Below are 19,782 nucleotides of genomic sequence, written 5' to 3'. Positions count from 1 at the left end.
TATCTCCTCTTGGTCCACTAGCTGTCCTTTCTGGGAGTGCGCTGAAAAAAAATCTGGTGTTTGTACACAGCCTTGGCTCTGTAAATGGGCCATTCCTGCCATGATTTGTGTGTCAGCTAACGTTAAATGACTTGCCCACGGACATTCAGCTTACTGTCTAGTTTGCCAAGATATGCTGCTGTTGTGATGTTTGCTATAGCAGCAGGAGAGTTGTGAGTATCGCTGTCTGGAGCTGGTTTGCTGGCTCTGGGAAACCGTCTCGTCCTCTGTGGCTGTTAGCTTCGCAGCAGCAACTGTAGGGACAGTTTGCTAACCCACAACCTAGCTAACATTAGTTACATTACTTGCTGTGTCGTTGTTTGCTCTGTATCATGGTGTTTGTCATGGTATTGGATTTCTCCAGAATCGCCTACCCCACCTTTATTTTTACAGTATTATTTTGTGTTTCCCTGTGTGTTAAGTCCAATTAAAATGCATGATCAAGTGTTGTTTGCTGTTTTGTATTTGTTTATTTCAAATGTATTTCACAGATAACAACACACTTAAAAAAAGAAGACATTGTAAAAAACAGAAACATGGTAAAAATGCTGGGACCCAGTCTTTTCATTAAAAAAGGCACTGCTATTTATATGGAAATGGATTTTTATTTATTATTCAGATAAAAAAATGTTCTCATTCAAATAAGATGGTTTTTTCCCCTCATTTTTACAAGAAATTGTCTCATTTTTATGAGAAAAGAATTACACTCAACACTGTTTTTTCTACAGCGTTAGCCTCTTATGCTGCAATGCATTAGCTGCTGAAACACAGCAGAAGAGACATGTGTAATGCAGACTGACTTTACCTATATCAGATTCCTGTGAGGGTTTAAAGTCAAAATGCAATGCATTAGAAAAAGTGATCCATCGAGCATCATTTTGTAGCCTTACGAATCAGGCTGATTAAAACTGTGAGCTTCCTGCAGATTCCCAGTAGCAGCATGTGTTATTACTTTGTGTAACTGAAAATGGATTTACAGCTCAAGTTTGTGTGGACTTGAAGAGTCACAAGGACAATGTGTGACACTTCTGGTCCCGTTCCACCCATCTGCTTTCCTTTTCAGTATATATAAGGGAAGATCCTGTAGGGGACACGTCGACAGTATGTGTCCCACGCTAGTCCATATTTGCCCCTACACTGTCTCTCATCACGGGCTTCTCGGTGAATCAGCAAGACGGTGAAATATATGACATAGAAGTAAGGCAGAAGATGTGAGAATCCTAAAGAAAAGAGAAGTATACAAAGACTGTAAGCAGGAGCAAACAATTATAAATTATAAAAAGCCCTGCAGTGAGTTTGATTAAGCTAATAATGTTCCAAGTGTTGATTCATCTCCATGCTAATTTTTTGACACTGCACTTTATAGTACAGTGTTTTTGAGCAAATACCTTTTTGTCTGTCAGTGAGGGTCTGGATGTGACTACTGTTCCTCTTTGTCAGTGCAGCTTTCATCCATCTGAAAAATGCTGTTATGATTTCTTGTTTTTGAGTGCATAATTTAGCAGTTTGTGACTTCTGCAGCAGCAATTAAGGCAGAAACTACAGTACATCTCAATTACAAAGACAGCTACACAAGTTGAGTCACATATAGTTTGAATACCAATGAGTAGAATGTGTCAGCTGTAACAAAAGTCTGACAGTCACCATTTTAGGAAGTGAGTTCTCAAGTGAAAATAAGGCAGCTTACAGAGGAACAAAGAGAACAGATTGTTGATGCCTTTATGGCTTCTGCATCAGTCACATACACGGTTTAATTATCTAATAAGGACAGGAAGGAAATCCGACAAAAATCACAATGGCTAAGGCTGGGTATCAAACCTCAGTACTTTTTTGGTACCAACCAAAATGTCTCGATAGCACAGAAGTGTGCATTGAATGCTCAGTCAGATTTGTATTTTGGTTGGTCAGGTAGTTCCTGATTTAAAGCGGCTGTAAAATCAATATTTTTAAAGCAACAATGGATCACATGATTATTTGTATATGAAAAGGGTCGCTTGTACCCACAGATCATTATGACATGACTCTGCAGTTCCCCTCAGCTCTACGGAACTTTTTAGCGTCTTTAAGCTCATTGTTTTGGTTTTCCAGCCTGCAACTTTCTATTTTGGTTTAGTCTCACCGCTCTCATAGCGTTGTTTTCGGCCGCAGCAGGCAGCTAGTTTTCGGTGAAAAGCTCTAAAAACCCACTGTCCACTACCTGCTCAGCACCAAACAGCAGACAGACAAAGTTAACAACTAGCTGGTGAACATACAGTAGTGGAGCATTTATCAGCTAAAGATATTTCCATCAGGAGTTGGTGGAGACCAAAAACAGACCTAATAGAGAGTGAAATATTGGTATTACCTTCTTCAGGTGGTTACAAACATGACTCCTAATGAATGCTACTGTTGCTCCTTATCTACTTAAGTGAAAAATGAGCAACTGTTTGCTAACAACTTTGCCATATCAAGGTGATAGTTATGTCGGTGATGCGTTCACAGCTTGTTTCTGTTGCCCCCAGGAGACTAAAAAAATCAAGGTTTGCAGGTTTAAATAAAACATTTAGCCAGTTTTAGGCTATTTTATGTTATTATTAAGTTCTTGAACAGCTGCACTTTTTTAGACAACATGTAACATTTGAGAACTTGAGCTCCTTTTGTTAAATAAAAAAGGGTTTTGTAGAAAAAGCTATTTAGTACATTGTTTTTGTAACAATATGGCATTAGTAAAGCTGTATTAATAAAGAGGAACCAAAACTGACTAAAAGACACTTGACAGAAAATGTACTGTATTTAATAATACTATAAACTTAAAGTCTTTAAACTGAACATTTAGATGAATCAACACGTCTGACAAAAACTTAACATTACTAGCTTCACCAAGCTTTACTGGTATTTACTGCAGGGCTACAGGATTGTATTGCAGTTGTTTCTGTTATTCTGTCCACCCACTGCACAGATGGAGAGTAGTGACACTAGGATCCACACAGAGGTGCATGTACACTTCTCAAATTGTGTTGTAGTCAAGTTGGATTGCAGGTACTAATCAGAATGAAGTGATGATACATGTCAGATAAAAATGTGCAGCGCTGCTTTTGAAATGAGTTTTAGATCAAACCCATCTATCTGTTCTAATGATAAATATGGCAGGATATGATTAATACTTAGCCTGACATTAACCTCTTATCTATGACTTCATCCACATTTTCTAATTCAAAACGAGCCCTGCGGTGGCTTTTAAGCTGTCTTACCACATGGCAGGGACCACGCCAGGGCCATGAGGAGGTCACCGAGGTAATTGGGATGACGAACGAGACCCCACCAGCCGGACACCAGCAGCCGTTTCCCTGTTGCTGTGGCGATGGTCTCCAGTCCTGCAAGGAGTCGTGGAAAACTTAGATATTTCTGAGCAAAATTTGCAAGTCACTTCAGAGATCAACGCCCCCGTCTCGCACTTCATTCTGATAGAAAGAGGAAATGCATTTTCCTTCTCTTCATATATACAGCATGATTTGAGATAGATTATTAGAAATAAGATGTGAAAGAGTATTTGTCTCGATTTAGAGAATACATTAAAAAGACTTCAGACAACATTAAAAAAACGACTGACTTGCAACACTTGGATGTGTGGGGTCACGTCTGAACTGGTTCTTCTGTGAGTTGGATTTTCTGAAAATATAATATCCGATACCTGATGGAAAAGAGAAAAATGTCAACATCGCCATTTTTAACCACGAGACACAACATATTACAGACTAATGAAATAGAGCTGACACATGATTACCATTCAGTGCTATTATAGCTGCTGCTCCGAGTGAACTTAAGGCCTGTGGGTGCACAACCAGGAAGGCAGCCTGCAGGCCGTATGTGAAGGGAACCCAGGCCAGGTCCCCAAAGACCAGCATGAAGCCAAAACCATCATGCACAATGTCCATGGTTGTCAGAACAGCCTCCTGTTATAACACAAAAGTGCATGAGATTAAGTGAAAAAAACAAATAATAATAGTTACAAGTACAAAGATGCAATGCTGAAAAACTCTGAAGTAGTCTTTCGGTGTGCCAATTTTTAAATGTCTGCAGGACTAAGGGTGAATTCACGTATGACATTAGGATCTACAGTACTTAGCGTAACCTTTATCTCGGACTCTGTTGACCCCTCACCTCATTCCACAGAGCATCTGCAACATACAGCAGCTGGAAACTGTTGACTAGTATCATGGCGAGTGAGGGGGAACCACGAAGCTCCACCTCCTTCATCAGCATGCCGAGGTTTATGACCACCTGAGAGAAAAGCAGGTGAAGTGAATACTGATTAACATCACTAGTTAGGCAGCATTTTTCACCTGCACTTCCCAACTATTGGTAGACGAAATTCATTATATGATTAACTGGATCATAACTACAAAAAGTCAATACAGAAGCTGCAATACCTTTCTGAGAACATGTTTAGGAAATAATCAATCCAGCAGAGACTGACACAGAAACTGTAACTAACAGACAAAACCAGAGTGGTTGCATTCATTCCACAGACATGTGGCATTTATACTCAGTACAATGTAATCTTATACAATCCAATACAACCGTTCTGCCATAAATTCTACTTTTATGATGCCAACAATGTTTAGGGTCGTAGAGGTGTTCATTCAATTAAATTATGTTTTAGCAATGAGCTCATAGTTAGTGATAGTTTCATACTGCATTGTATTATATTCAGAGGTGTTTCTAATATTCTTGTACGAAACAGAACAGAGTGGTTTGGTGGTTTACAAGTCAAAATGTTGGAATCATCAAAACAACAACATCACTGCATGTCATGAATAGCACAAATTATATCAGTTAAGTTGGATTGTTCAATGTGAAAATAGAAGAACAATCTTGTTTACTTCACTTTATTGTGAACTACTGTTTTACAATCTAGTTTGTTTTAGACCACCATACAGTATGGAGAGTAACATATTATATTTTATAACATATTACATTATATTTCCATGCTTAACAGTCTTATATCAAACATGCAATAACATCTGAGATGATGATAAACGTAAATGTAAGGAGACTAAACATTTAATACTCTATTCATAACGAGGCCTGTAACTCTAACTGGGCTCTTGATTATTTTGAATTTGATTTACATCCAAAAAACACTGAATAATTTAGGCAACTTAGCCCTTATAATGTTACATTTTGGGGACATTATCAGCAACTGTAATGATGTTGAAAGTCAAAAGTAAATAGTTTTAACATTCAACAGGAAGCAAAAATCTCCCACACACTGTCTGTAGCCAGTTGGTGGGAGCTTTTTCTGTCCTCTCCTACGCACCTGGCTTTAAAACATTCAGATGTGCAAAGGTTTTACTGTTTATGCTGTAAATACAGAGGAAAAAAATGTAAATAAAGGACTCATTACATCAACATTTTCCAGTATGACTCGATCCTTTTACTATCTGTATGTGTTTTTTGTGACTAGTGAAGAAAGAGAACCTTGTTGTAATTTTATCTCATTTGTAATTCTTACTGGAAATTATATATTTTGTCTTGTGACTCATAACGATGAGCATCCCTGTCTTCTAACAAATGTCTCACTGGGTCAGGTCGTCAGGGAGAAAAGTTTCTGATTCTGACTGTGTCAGTCAGAAGAACTCACTGACTGCAAATTACTATGAAAGATCAGGGGAGAGCAACATCGCCACCTGTTGGTTTTGTTGGGTTCTCTAATGGAGATCACCATCAGTGTTAATGAATGTTTACAAGTGCGTATCTTAAAAAATTCTGACTTACAAATGAAGTGAAACATTACAAAAATATTTTGTTTTAAACAGTACACTCCACATATCACAACATAATTAGATATATCAGCTTTGTGTTTTAATAACCACATGATTATGTCACATTTGTTGTAATCTTTTTTCTTTTTAGATCTTTTGCTTTTAAATTAAATTCTATTGTTTTACTGCATTATTTTCTCTTTGTATGAGAAAATGACAGCTAGGGCTCAAAACATTTTCTGTATTAAGTAAAATGTAAGTTGGTGGAAAATTCAATGAAGCACACTAATTTTCACTTAAAATATCATATAAAACTGCTCTTTGCACTTGAGCAGTTACAGTTTCCAAATTTTTTATTCCAAAATATGGTACAGAATATATGAACATTTTAATAGAAATTTTCATCAGTGTCTGGATTTTAAACTTTCAAAAATGTGTGGATTTGAAAGCGAAGTGATTGTTCATTCCTGCAGGTTAACTCACCCAGCCAATCAGACCTGGTCTGAGCTCACAGAAATATTTAAGGTCAAAGTTTCCAATCCGGGGGTTTAGCTCCCGTCCAATGAAGAAGTCATACAGGGGATTTCCTAGACAGGACAGAGGGACGAATGCATTAAAAAAATCCACAAGAGGATTTGACATATACAGTAATTCTGTGCTTTTAGTGTCTGCAGGTAGCAGTCAGTTCATTAGCAATTAGCAGACACCTATTTTTAGTCAAAAGCTGTCTATGTCTATTAGCTAAATTCAGTCCACTTTCTGATACACTCACATTGTTGAATACAGTAGGCCTTTGTCACAGCAGACATTTTGACATGTCACAGTAGGAAAAGCACAGCTGTGATCAACAACATTAATTGATGGCTGCATTCCATTTAGATGTGCGAGTTCAAAGGTCCAGGTATTGTGCATGCAAGCTCACTGGCATTGGCTTACTGGGACACTTAAATGGAACAGAGCCATTGTTAATAGTATTAGTTCCTTATGTGCTTATCTCGCAATTATGTCTGCTGTGAAAACGGCCTATATCGATCTGTGATGTTCAATCTATTGCATCAGTTACTAGGTGATGTAGTGATTTTTGTGTAGCCACATTCCACCTACACATCTCGACTTTATTTCAGAAATTTTCAGCAATTTTCTACATTTCCCAGAATGCCGTTTAACAACACCCAGAAAAGGAGCATGAATTTGTTGCATTCTGTCGCTTCAGGCTGCTTATACATGTATGTAGACAGAGGAACAGTAATGATGGACTGAGAGCTTCTGTAGTTGACAAGAAAAATCATTCAGGTAAACTGAAGCTAATGTTTTTTATATTTTGTCTACAGCCACGCTAGCGGCTCTGTGAGGCTGTACTTAGGTACAGCGGTGCTTTGAGCTAAATGCTAATGTCAGCATGCTAACGTGCTCAAAAGCAGGTATAATGTTTACCACGTTTAGCCTTTTATCAAGCTAACAAACATTTGGAACTAACGAATAACATTTGGCTAATTAGCACTAAACACAAAATACAGGTGAGGCAGATGAGAACGTCAGTTTTTGTAGGAATGTTTGCTGCTAGCATGGCTTAAAAGGCCATCCATCTCTTTAAAAACTGGCTTAATTTATTTTGCTTTCTCCAACCTACATTCTGTGTAAATCATACATGAATGTGCCTATTTTACATGTTAACTGAATCAGCACGAAGGGTTGGGTTTTTTCCGTTTGATTTTATAATATGGCACTGGAAACAATGTGTTGTAGCCTTGCTCATTTTTTCTTTTCACAAACTGGGATGAATGTAATCATCAGCGAGTAGAAGGTGAATCACAATACTGGTTGCTCTCAAGTTTCTGCCTTCAGATGCAGCAGTGCACAGTGTAGCGGGGTCAGCTTACTTGAAAGAGAGTGTTCACTTGATGCCTGAAGGCTCCTGAAGAGCTTGGCTGTTAGATAATTACCCACAGGAATACCAAAACAAGAAAAGAGGCCTACAAAAGTACAGTACATCACCAGTAACTGTTTTTAAACAGCATTTTAGGGTGGATTCTTCCTTTAATGATGAACCTCCATTCTCACCTGTGTTGCCCCCCAAAGCGAGAGCATTAGAAGGAGCCAAAAAGGAGCGGATGTAGAGGTAGATGGAGAACATGAATGACACTGCTATTGCACACACTGCCAGAGGCAACAGCAGCTCAAACAGATACCCCAGAGGAGCCCTGAGCCCCAGTAACAACATCAGCAACACACCGCTGATGCACAGGCCATGAAAACCTGAGGGAGAGAAACAAACAAAACTAAATGCTGTAGCCCGGGGGAGAGAGGTAAGCAGACTGACAGAGGCTGGGGAAAAAAAAGGTAAAAGTTGGAAGTTAGAGGTGGAACTTCAGATTCTGTAACTTAAGTAAACTTTGGCTCAAGGTCAGATCAGGCAAAAAGTGTGGAGGATAAACTAAAAGACACATAGAGAAACATGACTTTTGGAAACTCCTTAAAATAAACACAATAAAATGGCAGTTGCAGTATTAGAGACAATAATGTTCCAGAGCACAACTGTCCTCCATTACTCACAGAGCTAGTCGTTGGTCAACAACATTTCATAGAATCACACTTAAAATATATATAATATATACAATAAAAACTGTGCCTTGAACATATTCATAATAAATACTCAAATAATCATAAAAACAAAACATATGATGTGTTGTAACACCCCTCTCTCCCTCTCCCCAAAGCCCAACAATACCATTTATGGGATACTTGAGACGCGTTCCATCCCTCAGCACTAATCCTTCAGACACCTGCAGGTAAATACACTCATTTTGAATCTGAACACGTAATACATATCCTGTGTACATATTAATAATTGGAACAGAGTCATAGGCTCAGTCAAAGCAGATAAGACATTTCTGTATGTGATAATAAAGTCTTATCTTATAACTCTGCTAGTAGTGGATATTTGGGTCGAAAGTCAACTAATCAAAATTGTGCAATTCATGTACAGCTTTGTGTTTATATGCATATAATATACCCTCATGCAAAGGCTAGGTGAGATGGCTGAAATTAATATCACTATATTAACAAGAATAGTTTCCCATATCAGTATATATCATGCAAATATATGCTAAATCACATATAAAATTATGAAGTAATGTTTGATTAAATGAACTGTGTCCCACTTTTAAAGCATTACATAAAAAAACTCTTCACGTGTGAAAACAAAAACTTAAAAGTGAGACTATGTAACTTTTGAAAGAAGAAATAACACATTCCTCCTCCAACAAATGAAAAGCTGAATTCATAAACAACTAAATGCAGCTTTGCTCTATTCATTACACTTACAAGACATTATACTTGTCTTGGTCTTATATAGCCTGTGGTGGCTAATGTTAGCAAAATTTAAATCAATGTTGTCTAACTGACATTAGTAAGCAGTTTGCTGTTTACACTACATTTTATCATGCCACGGATACACATGATGATGTTGTTGAAGGAATTGTTCAACATTTTGGGAAATACGCTTATTCGCTTTTTTGCAGAGAGTTAAGAAGATCAATATCACTCCCACATGTTCGTTAAATGTGAAGCTACAGCCAGCAGCCAATTAGCTTAGCTTAGCATAAAGACTGGAAACAGGGAAAAACAGCAAGCTTGGCTCTGTCCGAAGGTAGCAAATTCCACTCAGTAATTATCACATTATATCTCTTTTGTGTAATCCGTACAAAAACTGAAGTGTAAAAACGGGCTTGTGTGCTGGACTATTTCTTGGCCGAGAGCACTAACTTGATGTAGTCTCCTCTGGTTACCTGGGAACTACTCCAAGAACTGGGCCAAGAAACAGTCCGGCACACAACCCCTGGCAAAACAAACGAGATACATAATGTGTTCATTAATAAGCTTTAGAGGTGCTGGTTGGGGGATTTTGTAACCTTTGAACAGCCAGGCTAGCTGTTTCCCTCTGTTTCCAGTCTTTATGCTAAGATAAGCTAAGCGGCTGCTGTAGCTTCATATCTGACAGACAGATATAAGAGTGATATCAGTCCTCTCATCTAACTTTCCGCGAGAAAGCCAACAAGCGTATTTCCCAAAATGCCGAACTATACCTTTAAGTAAGCTGACTCAAGAGAACGTTGGGAAATTAAAGGCAAATTCAAAGTGCCATTATCTTGCAATCACCACTTGTGGCCACAGTGGCCGCTTCTTTTGTTGGTCTTTAATTACAGTTTGCTTGGAATCATTCCTTTAAACAGTGATTACACTATCTGATCACATTATCACAATTCCACTTAAAGAGAGTAGACAATAATTATTATTTCATTTATTAGTATTAATTATCACCTAGCCCAACATCATGCCACCACAAATCAATGTTTATCATTGATTATACATGGATTTACTTTAACACACAACAGATGGCTCTATGGGTGGCTGCAACATCCCCAAGTCCCCATACGCCCTAAAGAAAGCTTCCAGAGGCAACATCTTATTGTGTGTTCGTCACCACAGCTGGCTTTATTTTAAGTTTAACTTTGAACCAGGCTGATGAACGTGTCATACCTTTCCTAATGGCATCAAATAGAGGAGGGCATGCAGAGCGATCCAGCCCAGCAGAAGCACGAGGGCCAGAGGGTCCCACAGCTGGTCAGTAGAGGGGAGGGAAGGGGGCCACTGGAGCACACTGGCCTCAGGGGATCGACTTACACTGATCAGGAACAGCACCGTCAGCGGAAGAAGGATGGGAATGCATATGGCACCTGAGAGACGATTACAGATAAAAGTGAGATGACAGACAGGGTGTGTTTAGACAAGCTGGCCGACATTACTAAGCCAGAAGCACTGAAATTATAAAAAGAAGTGAAGCAGCATTGCAGGGGAAACTTAATAACAGACCAGTGAGACTATCTAATGTAGCCTACCAGATTAATATAGCAAATGCATGTTAACTGTGAATAATTAAGCATGTTAAATAACTGCGTAGTAGCAAAACAATTAGATTAGCTGTCAGTATGGGTGCAACAAAATGCGTGGTTCACTTCTCTATTCTGATCTGTAGTCTGCAGAGAGCTGAGCCGTCGTGTTCAAAACGTGATTTTACTTTAAAAACAACTGGAGAGCAAATTGGATGTGATGCTCAATTTAAGGAACACCACAGGAGATGAAGCACCACAAACACACACACACACACACAGAAGCTGTGATGTATTTGTTCTCTCACTTCATGTCATGTCTACAATGACAAATCTTACTTGGGTGTTTGTGATGATTCTCAATTAGAGCTGTAATGAAAATTTCCTGTGGTAATGAAGTTCCTGCTGTGAAACTAGTAATCTATACTGCAGTGAGTTTTGTCATATTATTATTTCTATTGTGGCAGCAGTTTTATGATCTACCAAAGAGGCTGCCTAAGAAATACCTGATATGAGCAATTTTATGAAACAACAAATATCATGACAATGTCTATATATTCCAAATAGGCGGTCTGGTCTGCTGCGACTCACCCAGGGTTCCTCCAAATTCCCTCTCCGTGTCATGTGAGGATTTGTGTTTGAGTGCTTGACTGTTTGGCTTCATTATTGGTCTCCTGTGAAAATATTAAGGTAGACATATTTCAGTCAAAATAAAGACATTTGAGGAACAAGTTAATAGCAGTAATTAGATGGTAATGCCAATTAGTAAAAATGACAGGAGTAATACCAAAGTAACAGAACCTTCTGATTGTGATGCTGAATTTTATTTGTAACAGCTAAATACATTTTCTAGAGTGAACCGTATCCAACAATTACAATAATCCTCAGTATAATCTGCAGTAAAACGCATATATTAACACCCAGTGTCCCTTTTTAAACTGGGTTAGCTGTGTGCTTACAGCCATGAGGTATTTGTACTTTACTTAGGTATTTCCAATTTATGTTACTATGTACTTTTTACTACATTTATCTAACAGCTATAGTTATCAGTGACTTTGATTTTACATACACATCATATGATCAATTTTTACAATATAATATGATGCATTATTATAGATTAATGCCTACATAATAGCAGCTAATTAGGCCAACCCAACAGGTTATAAAATGATTCACAGTAGCTTCACTCAACCAGCTACATTAAAATGCTGCATAGCTTTTAACCATTAGTAATAATAATCCACTCATTTAATATATGTAACACTCTGAAAGGTGCCATTCTGCCACTTTCAGGGCTTTTACTTTAGATACTTTGTGTACATTTGCTTTAGCTGAATTTTGAATGGTATGTTTACATAATGGTATTTCTAGTTTTACTCAAGTAAAAGATGTGAGTACGTCTTCCACCACTGGTCAGTGGAGACAATTATTCTCTCACAGACCTTTCAGAAGTGGGCATCTCTGAGCAGGGAAATCCAAATACAGTTGATCACAAATGACCGGTCAAACAAATGACAAATAACTGGGAATTTTGAAAGAAGGGCAAGATAATCAGAGATGTGATGTTTCAGTGTCAACAAAAAGTATGTCGGTATTTTTAAACATTGTGTGAAATACTTTAAATTGCTGTTATTTTATATACTACTGTTGTATTATTGCGACTGCTGTAATAACTCACCGAGACAAAGTTCAGGTGAAACTGCAATTAGTTCCTGTGTGTCCATGCAGTAACATTTCTATTATGAAACGTGAAGCGAAAGGCAGTTTGGTTGCCGTCCCATCACCTGCAGATGCTAAAATGATCTAAACGCGAGAGAAACTGAGGCTTTGCAGAAATAAGTAAAGAGCATAAAGCTGTTGTCTTGAAACACAATAAATACAGCGTCTTACCGGTGTAAAGCATGGGAGGTGTAGGCGGGACTGTAATGATATTGTAGTGCATCGATCAAGCAGCCTCCACATGGAAACGCCCCCGAAATACGTTTAACAGCACGAAGCTGCCTTTCAGCCAATCAGATCGCTCCGGGGTCATCAGAAGAGGGTGGAGAGAAGAGGATTAAGCCAATCAAATGAGCTTATCAGGTGGCGACAGTCAGCTGCGTACTACAGTGGGGAACGGGTGGCAGATGTTGCGAAATACACCTGAATTACATTAATATATAGCTATATTGTTGAGGTAAGCGACTTCTGAAACATGTCTGTCAACATTGAGTAAAGGAAGACACAATTTTGTAAAGGAAGACACATTTTGAGTCTCACATTCATAGCCTTTTACTGTAGACACACATACACATTTAAATCATTCCTAAACATACTGTTTATCTGTGGAAGACATGCACAGAAAACAGAGAATCAACCAACCTGAAGGCAAGAGATACCATAAATCTGCTGTAGTTACTTTAGTGTTAGACATGGATTACATAACCAGATGACATTCAGACTGCAAATTATTCAGCAAAAGACCCCTAAAAGGATTTATTAATACATGAGATTTCCACTGGACAGAACGTTTTTCTTAAGTCTTTCGGATTCTAAGTACTAAAGGCTAATGGGCACTTTGTATGGGAAGTGTCGAGAATGTAATGTAGATCAGCCCCAAATTCACTGTCAGTCAGTGACTTAATCTTCTTTACAACATAACAGTGTTGTTTGGTTTTCTTTAGTGTTGGGAGTTTTAATATGTTTACAGTAGTAAAAGTGCTGTCCCTGTACCTCAAACACAAGAGAATAGACTGTTAATGCAGAGAGTTTCATCATTTTTTCATTGAGGTTCGTAATTATTGGGGTTTAGCTGACTTGTGAGGAGTATTTAGATCTTCACAAATGTTTATGTTTACCATTTGTGCACAACAACATTTTTACAGTATAATTTGAATTTGGATCAATAAATGTAACATTTTAACAGTGATTGAAGAAAGAGTGTTTAAATTTGGATGCATGATTCCAGTGTATATTGTAATTCCTTTTCTTTTCTTTAACCTCGTTCACAGATGACTTCAATCACACTCTGCTCCATCGGGGCAGGATCCAGGCAGCGGTGGGCGGAGCTCCCCACTATCTCATCCAGCAGGAAGTGTACAAGGTTCTCATCAGAGACGAATCGCCACAGGTACATCTGCAGGTAATGGCAGTCAACCTGGATCTGCTGCAGCCCGTAACGGCCAAAGGTGCGCAGGCGGACACACTCCAGGAATGTCTTTAAACTGATTTTGATAATTCCTGTTATCACAGAGACCTGGGACAGTGGAGGGGTGTGTGAGCGTGCGTGTGAGAGATGTTTTTCAATGAAGACTACACTACAGCATAACAAAGACCTGCACTCACCTTGTTGAACTCCACTGAACTGAAGATGTCAATCCTCTCAGAAAACAGCTTGTGTATGTTGCTCAGTAGATTAGTATCCATGGGAGCACTGCAGACAGACAAAAGACAAATCACTCAAGTAAATCCATAATTAAAACAATAACCTTATTCTTTTGATTAAAGACAACTCAGTAACAATCGCCCCCCCGCAGTGGAAGTGAAGGAGGTAATATAAATTAGCTGCCTGCATCTGTTTGTATGCCTGTCACACACAATATCTTACCAAGCCACTCATATATGGACAGTATGGCATTACTTTACTCTGGCATTGAATACCGTAATTCTCCCTGTGCAGAAGAATTAATGGTGTATATGTGTAAGTGGTGACAGTGTCAAGAGTGTGTAGTGATGGATCTTGGCTTTAGTTTGAGGAAATTATGCGTCTTACACATCCAAGACGTGTTCATTCTATCCCCGACAGAGTATGATTTGTTGTAAATATATTAGAATGCTGTCATTAAACCAAAACCACTAGAGGACTGCACTTCGCCAGTCTGTTTGCAGCTAATGTACCTTGGAGTGTAGCTGGCAGCATAGCGGGCTTGCTGCCTTGAGCTGCTGTAGACAGAGAAAGTCCTTTTGCTGGAGTCACTGCTGTGTGCTTTCCTCACACCTTCTTCATACAAAAGACCAACCTACGGAAGAGCACAGAAGGTTCACAAGACAGCCTACTCATACATGGTGGTGGAAGCACAATGAGAGGACTTGAGGACATAATGCTGATGCCGATATTGTGATTATTCAAACTGTGACCTGCACGTCGATCGAGGTGGTGTCCTCTACCACTCTCTTCATCACAGCACGGACATTTCGTGGCTCGATGGTGTTAACCCAGTCTCGTGTTTCGACACTCTTTCTTAACATTTGGGAGATAATCAGGCCCTGAACCTGCAAAAACAAGCAACAGAATTTGTGAGAAAAGTATTTTCCTGCACAGGTGTTTCTGTTTCCCCTCAGTAAGAAAAGTAACTCAGTGAATGCTGTAGGTGAAAACCTACCTTTACATAATGATTGAGTAGTTTCTGTGCCGCCTCCCTGGCTTCTGCACATAAAGCTGTGACGGGTGTTACGGGACTGTGGTGCTGAGAAAGTTAAAAAAAAAGAAGATGACGTGTATTTAGTTGGCAGTAGAACAGGTTTAAAAAATACATTCAAAAACATTACGGATTAGTTATATTTCTCAGGACTGATGCACTAAAATGCAACTTTCAAACATCTATCTGAAGTTAAATACTGTATTTTTACAGTGTAATATGGTCTTTTGTGCATGCTGCTGCATTTATAAAGGTGGCAAGCCATTTACCTGCACAAGGAACTGTTCATCTGTCAGAGTGAGTATGTAGGAGATAGTAGAGGTTTCATAGTCCAAGCAGAGGCGAGACAGCAGCAAGAGAAGAGCCGGAGGAGTCGAACCTCCCTTGTCTCCTGCACTCTCACAAAACTGCCGAGAAGACTGGCACACAAACTTTATAAAGCTCACCACCAGCCTCTCGCGTACACCCTGGCTGCAGAATTCCCCCTACAGACAGAAACAGCTGTCACTTACAATTACGCAGGATGTCACCAATTAAAAGGAATAGTTCAATAGCCAATATGAAAACTCAGTCATTATTTAATCACTCCCTGTGTGTGCAGTAGTGCTATTAGCTACTATGTGGAGTAGAGTAAAAAATGATTTTTTGGGGGAAAACTGTCAATTTACTGGCAAATAAACAGAAAAACTATTCACCTTGAAGTACGGCTTGTTGGAGAAAGTAATGTCCTTAGCTGTGAAGAGATGCACCGATGCCAATACTGACTTAATCTGATTGAGAATAGAGGCTGACAGAGAGGAGAGCAGCTCTGGCAGGCTGGTCGGGGCATCTCTGCAGGAGGCCGGCCCCCCTAGATGAGCGCCGCCTCCAGCCACTGAAGCACTGGCCACAGAGAGCCGAGGTGTCGCCAGGGCCTGCCTCACGTCTGTCAAACTGTCCATGTAGAAGCTCTGCAGAGCAGAGAGGTACTGCTTGACTCTCTCTGTTGCTGCCCGCATCACAATCTCAGTCCCCTGGTTTTGCACGGCAGAGCCTGGCAGCAGTTTGGACACGGCCTGAAGTCTACGGTGGAAGCGGTCGAGTGCGCGGACCAGGAGGGAGTTATCTGCAACCCCTTTCTCCTCTTGTATCCTCCGCTCCACCAGCGAGAAATACCGAGCAGCCAGATCATCCACAAAGGCATGCAACTTAGCATTTGCCATCTGAGGAATATTTTTGGATGCTAGGTCGCCTGTCTGAGAATGGTTGATAAATAATTCTTGATAGGATGTAATTACTAAACATAAGCTGCTGACAAATTCATTGCAGCCTCTGTCAATGAATTCCAGGATGTCAGTGTTTGAGGTGGGAGAAGGTATAGCGCTCGTTTTAGGGGAGTTATCAGTCGGAGATCCGGCGGCTGCAGTAGATGACAACCTGCGTGCAGAAGCATCTTTCATGGCTGAGGCAGACGGGTACGGTCTTATCTCTGCCTCCAGACCCTGGAGGTCCGACTCAAGTCGAGACCGCGCGTGGCTCAGGAATTTATCACAGAGCTCTTCCGCTGGCTCATCTAACTGTAGCAGCAGCTCCACACACTCAGATAAATCTTTGGCGCTTGACCCACCATCCCTATAAGACAACAACAAAAAAATTAGACACAAATAAATCTCTCCTTAAACATTTTGAAATTCTAACTGCAAAAAGGATTTTGTACAGGCAACGTTCAATAATGACAAAACATCTGCATTACGGCAAATGCTTTCTTAATTGACTTTTTAGATGATCAGCATGCAATATAGCAAATTTGAAATATTAGTTTGATTTAAATCAGGACAAAATAATGGCAACAGTATGAAGGAACAATATGAGGATTTGTCATTTTCAATGTATTTAATTCTATTATATTTAATCCTAATTTATTTCTATGTGGCGTCTCTAATCTGAATGTAGGTTGGGAGATTCCCACCTGAACTTCTGTCGAAGCTCCTGAGCCAGCTTGTCCATGATGGCGTGACAGTCGTCCTGAATTCCCTTGAAGGAGGGCAGGTGGCTGTACTGCTGCAGCACACAGCGGGCACGGCGGTGAGATCTCACTGCCTGAGCGTAGGCCTGCAGCTCCAGACACTTATTTAATCTAGCAGGCAGTTCAAACAGAAACTGCAGCTTCCTTAACAGAGTGTGAACCCCTGGAGAGGAACATGGCAAGACAAAAATGTGAAAATAACCATCATGAAGTCCCCCACAAGTGACTCAACAAAACAAGCTGCCAGTTTAGGTCTCACCTGAGAGTTTTGTAATCTGTGCGTGCTGGTCTTGAAGAGTACCACTGATACGAGCACTGAACTCAGTGATTGCTGCCATGTTAGCAGACAGGCAATCCATTTCATCCTCCATCTTTTTGAAATCATTCTTCATCTTTCTTATGGTGTCTGGAAAAAACATGGAAAGACGGTTCAACTATCCAGAGATGCACAATTCAACAAAACCTGACAACATTTCAGCAGTAATTTAACAGAGAGTGAGAAGTTCCGTCACCTGTAGCGGATATGAACTTGTTGTAGTTTTCATACACCAGTGTCTGCATGTCACTGTCCAAAGAGCGGATCTGCTTAACCATGCAGGTCTCCTGGTCCATCAACTCTGCAAGGGAGCACTCCCTTCTGAGCTGCATTTGGATACAAAACACACAATGGTCACAGTCAGACTTAAAAACAGTACATATAAAATACAAGGTCAATTGACACACTATTGAGTATATCTTTGTTATTTATGAAGCAGCTTTCCTCATAACTGCTTTAACCAAAGCAGTGTTAAATTATTATCCACTGCCAGTAAATGTGTGTACATTCAATCACTACCATTTCCCCACAGTCAAATATGTGTATAGATGTTACTGTATGTTTACTGGTAATTTGTTGTATAATGTGGTTAAAATGTTCAGTCCACTTAATTCTTTACCATTTCCATGAGATGTAATGTCAGTTGAATGAGCACTGGTTAATTTATGCATTGCTTGGTAATGAAAACTGAATTATATTCCCAGTTGGTTTTGTGGTAATTTATCCTTTATTCCAAGACCTCATATCAAATCACAACTGCCTGCATTTTTACTGGGGTCCATATTCCCTGGCACACTGAAGGGTGCTTTCTAGTGTGTCATCACTTCACTGCTGATGATCGTCAGATGCTAGACACTCAAATTTCCTTTCATTTAAATTTTTTTTTTTTTTCTAAACACATGTCGAATCGAGAAAAAAAAGTTTAATTTATATTCTAAATATCTTATTTATCAACAGACCTGTTACTAGGCCTATACATTTAGCAGCTCCAGATAACACTGATACTGACAGCAGCGTTAGTAGCATGCAGTGCAGAAGCCATTATGGTAATTTGTTGTATAATGTGGTTAAAATGTTCAGTCCACTTAATTCTTTACCATTTCCATGAGATGTAATGTCAGTTGAATGAGCACTGGTTAATTTATGCATTGCTTGGTAATGAAAACTGAATTATATTCCCAGTTGGTTTTGTGGTAATTTATCCTTTATTCCAAGACCTCATATCAAATCACAACTGCCTGCATTTTTACTGGGGTCCATATTCCCTGGCACACTGAAGGGTGCTTTCTAGTGTGTCATCACTTCACTGCTGATGATCGTCAGATGCTAGACACTCAAATTTCCTTTCATTTAAATTTTTTTTTTTTTTTCTAAACACATGTCGAATCGAGAAAAAAAAGTTTAATTTATATTCTAAATATCTTATTTATCAACAGACCTGTTACTAGGCCTATACATTTAGCAGCTCCAGATAACACTGATACTGACAGCAGCGTTAGTAGCATGCAGTGCAGAAGCCATTATGTGTTGTATCACTGTGGAAACAGTTCACATGACAGCAGTGGTCCCAAACCTTGTTGAGGAAGTGCTCGGGGTCAAAATGCGGCCCGTTGATGTCGCAAGGATCCAGGGACTCCGGCTGCTCCTCGGCCTTTCCTTCCTCGTTCATTCCGTAGTAGAGCTTCAGCATGCCGTGCACCCTACGCCTCCTGCCGGGGCCGGAGTCCTCCGACACCGACACCGTGTCGTCCGCCTCACCGTCCATCCTGTACGCCGGCCAGCTGAGAATGTACAAATAAAATGACGATAACCAAAGATGACGAGCGTTCAGCTGGCACGAGAAAACTGACAACCACTGCCTGAAAACGTTAAATGTTTTGCTCTAAAGCTAGTGTAGCTTAGCTGTCTGCACTTAGTCTGAAGGCTTTTCAAAATAAGTCATTAGAAAATGTTATTTCTCCTAAAACACAAGCAGCTAGCTTGAAAACGTTACTGTTTCCGGGTGTGCAGCCTATCCAGCGCTTCGTCATCAAAGAGTGTTTGTAGTCAAGAGAATTGACTATTGACTTACATCAGAAATGTTGTAGCTCTGGTCTGACTGTTCGGAAGTGCACTACTGCGCATGTCATATTATTTTCAGTAGTTAACTGAACCATGAGTACAGATATAAATGCATTTATTAAATAAATATGGATATTTAAATATGGACATTTCTATAGATTGTCAGAACTGATACTGTTCCAATGAAATTAACAAACTTAATTTCTCATGTGTGCATGATGATGTGCCACAAAATAACAATAATAAAATCTCATTTCATTCACGTTTGAAATAAATTGAAAAAAGTTAACATCTTGCCACTTAATGATTTGGACATTTCTTCCTTGATGAA

General features: G+C 39.5%; 2 protein-coding genes across 4 annotated transcripts; both read right to left on the bottom strand.

The window, feature by feature from the left end:
- Positions 1 to 630: 630 nt before the first annotated feature.
- On the bottom strand, positions 631 to 12,787 carry tm7sf2 (transmembrane 7 superfamily member 2). 2 transcript variants are annotated; one of them, XM_044222201.1, is made up of 11 exons: positions 12,351 to 12,787; positions 11,264 to 11,346; positions 10,323 to 10,519; positions 8,512 to 8,566; positions 7,845 to 8,039; positions 6,267 to 6,370; positions 4,180 to 4,299; positions 3,803 to 3,971; positions 3,629 to 3,709; positions 3,270 to 3,392; positions 631 to 1,259 (listed from the first exon to the last, which is right to left on the bottom strand). In XM_044222201.1, the coding sequence occupies exons 2-11, from the start codon at positions 11,334 to 11,336 to the stop codon at positions 1,099 to 1,101; spliced, it is 1,278 nt and encodes a 425-aa protein (XP_044078136.1). In that variant the 5' UTR covers positions 11,337 to 11,346; positions 12,351 to 12,787; the 3' UTR covers positions 631 to 1,098. The 2 variants fall into 2 exon arrangements, with proteins under 2 accessions (XP_044078136.1, XP_044078138.1); XM_044222203.1 differs by having other exon boundaries at positions 12,563 to 12,787.
- A 140-nt stretch (positions 12,788 to 12,927) lies between these two features.
- Positions 12,928 to 19,529, bottom strand: vps51 (VPS51 subunit of GARP complex). 2 transcript variants are annotated; one of them, XM_044222198.1, is made up of 12 exons: positions 19,462 to 19,529; positions 18,964 to 19,171; positions 17,587 to 17,716; positions 17,334 to 17,480; positions 17,018 to 17,237; positions 15,765 to 16,680; positions 15,339 to 15,554; positions 15,034 to 15,117; positions 14,789 to 14,923; positions 14,549 to 14,670; positions 13,997 to 14,084; positions 12,928 to 13,907 (listed from the first exon to the last, which is right to left on the bottom strand). In XM_044222198.1, exons 1-12 carry the CDS (start codon positions 19,512 to 19,514, stop codon positions 13,647 to 13,649), a joined length of 2,580 nt encoding a protein of 859 aa, XP_044078133.1. In that variant the 5' UTR covers positions 19,515 to 19,529; the 3' UTR covers positions 12,928 to 13,646. The 2 variants fall into 2 exon arrangements, with proteins under 2 accessions (XP_044078133.1, XP_044078134.1); XM_044222199.1 differs by lacking the exon at positions 19,462 to 19,529 and adding an exon at positions 19,384 to 19,441.
- Positions 19,530 to 19,782: the final 253 nt, after the last annotated feature.

The sequence above is a fragment of the Siniperca chuatsi genome, linkage group LG14 (genome assembly GCF_020085105.1).
Source record: "Siniperca chuatsi isolate FFG_IHB_CAS linkage group LG14, ASM2008510v1, whole genome shotgun sequence".
NCBI classification, from domain to species: Eukaryota; Metazoa; Chordata; class Actinopteri; order Centrarchiformes; family Sinipercidae; genus Siniperca; species Siniperca chuatsi.
The sequence above is the reverse complement of the archived record's forward strand: the minus strand, read 5'-3'. Positions and strand labels throughout refer to the sequence as shown.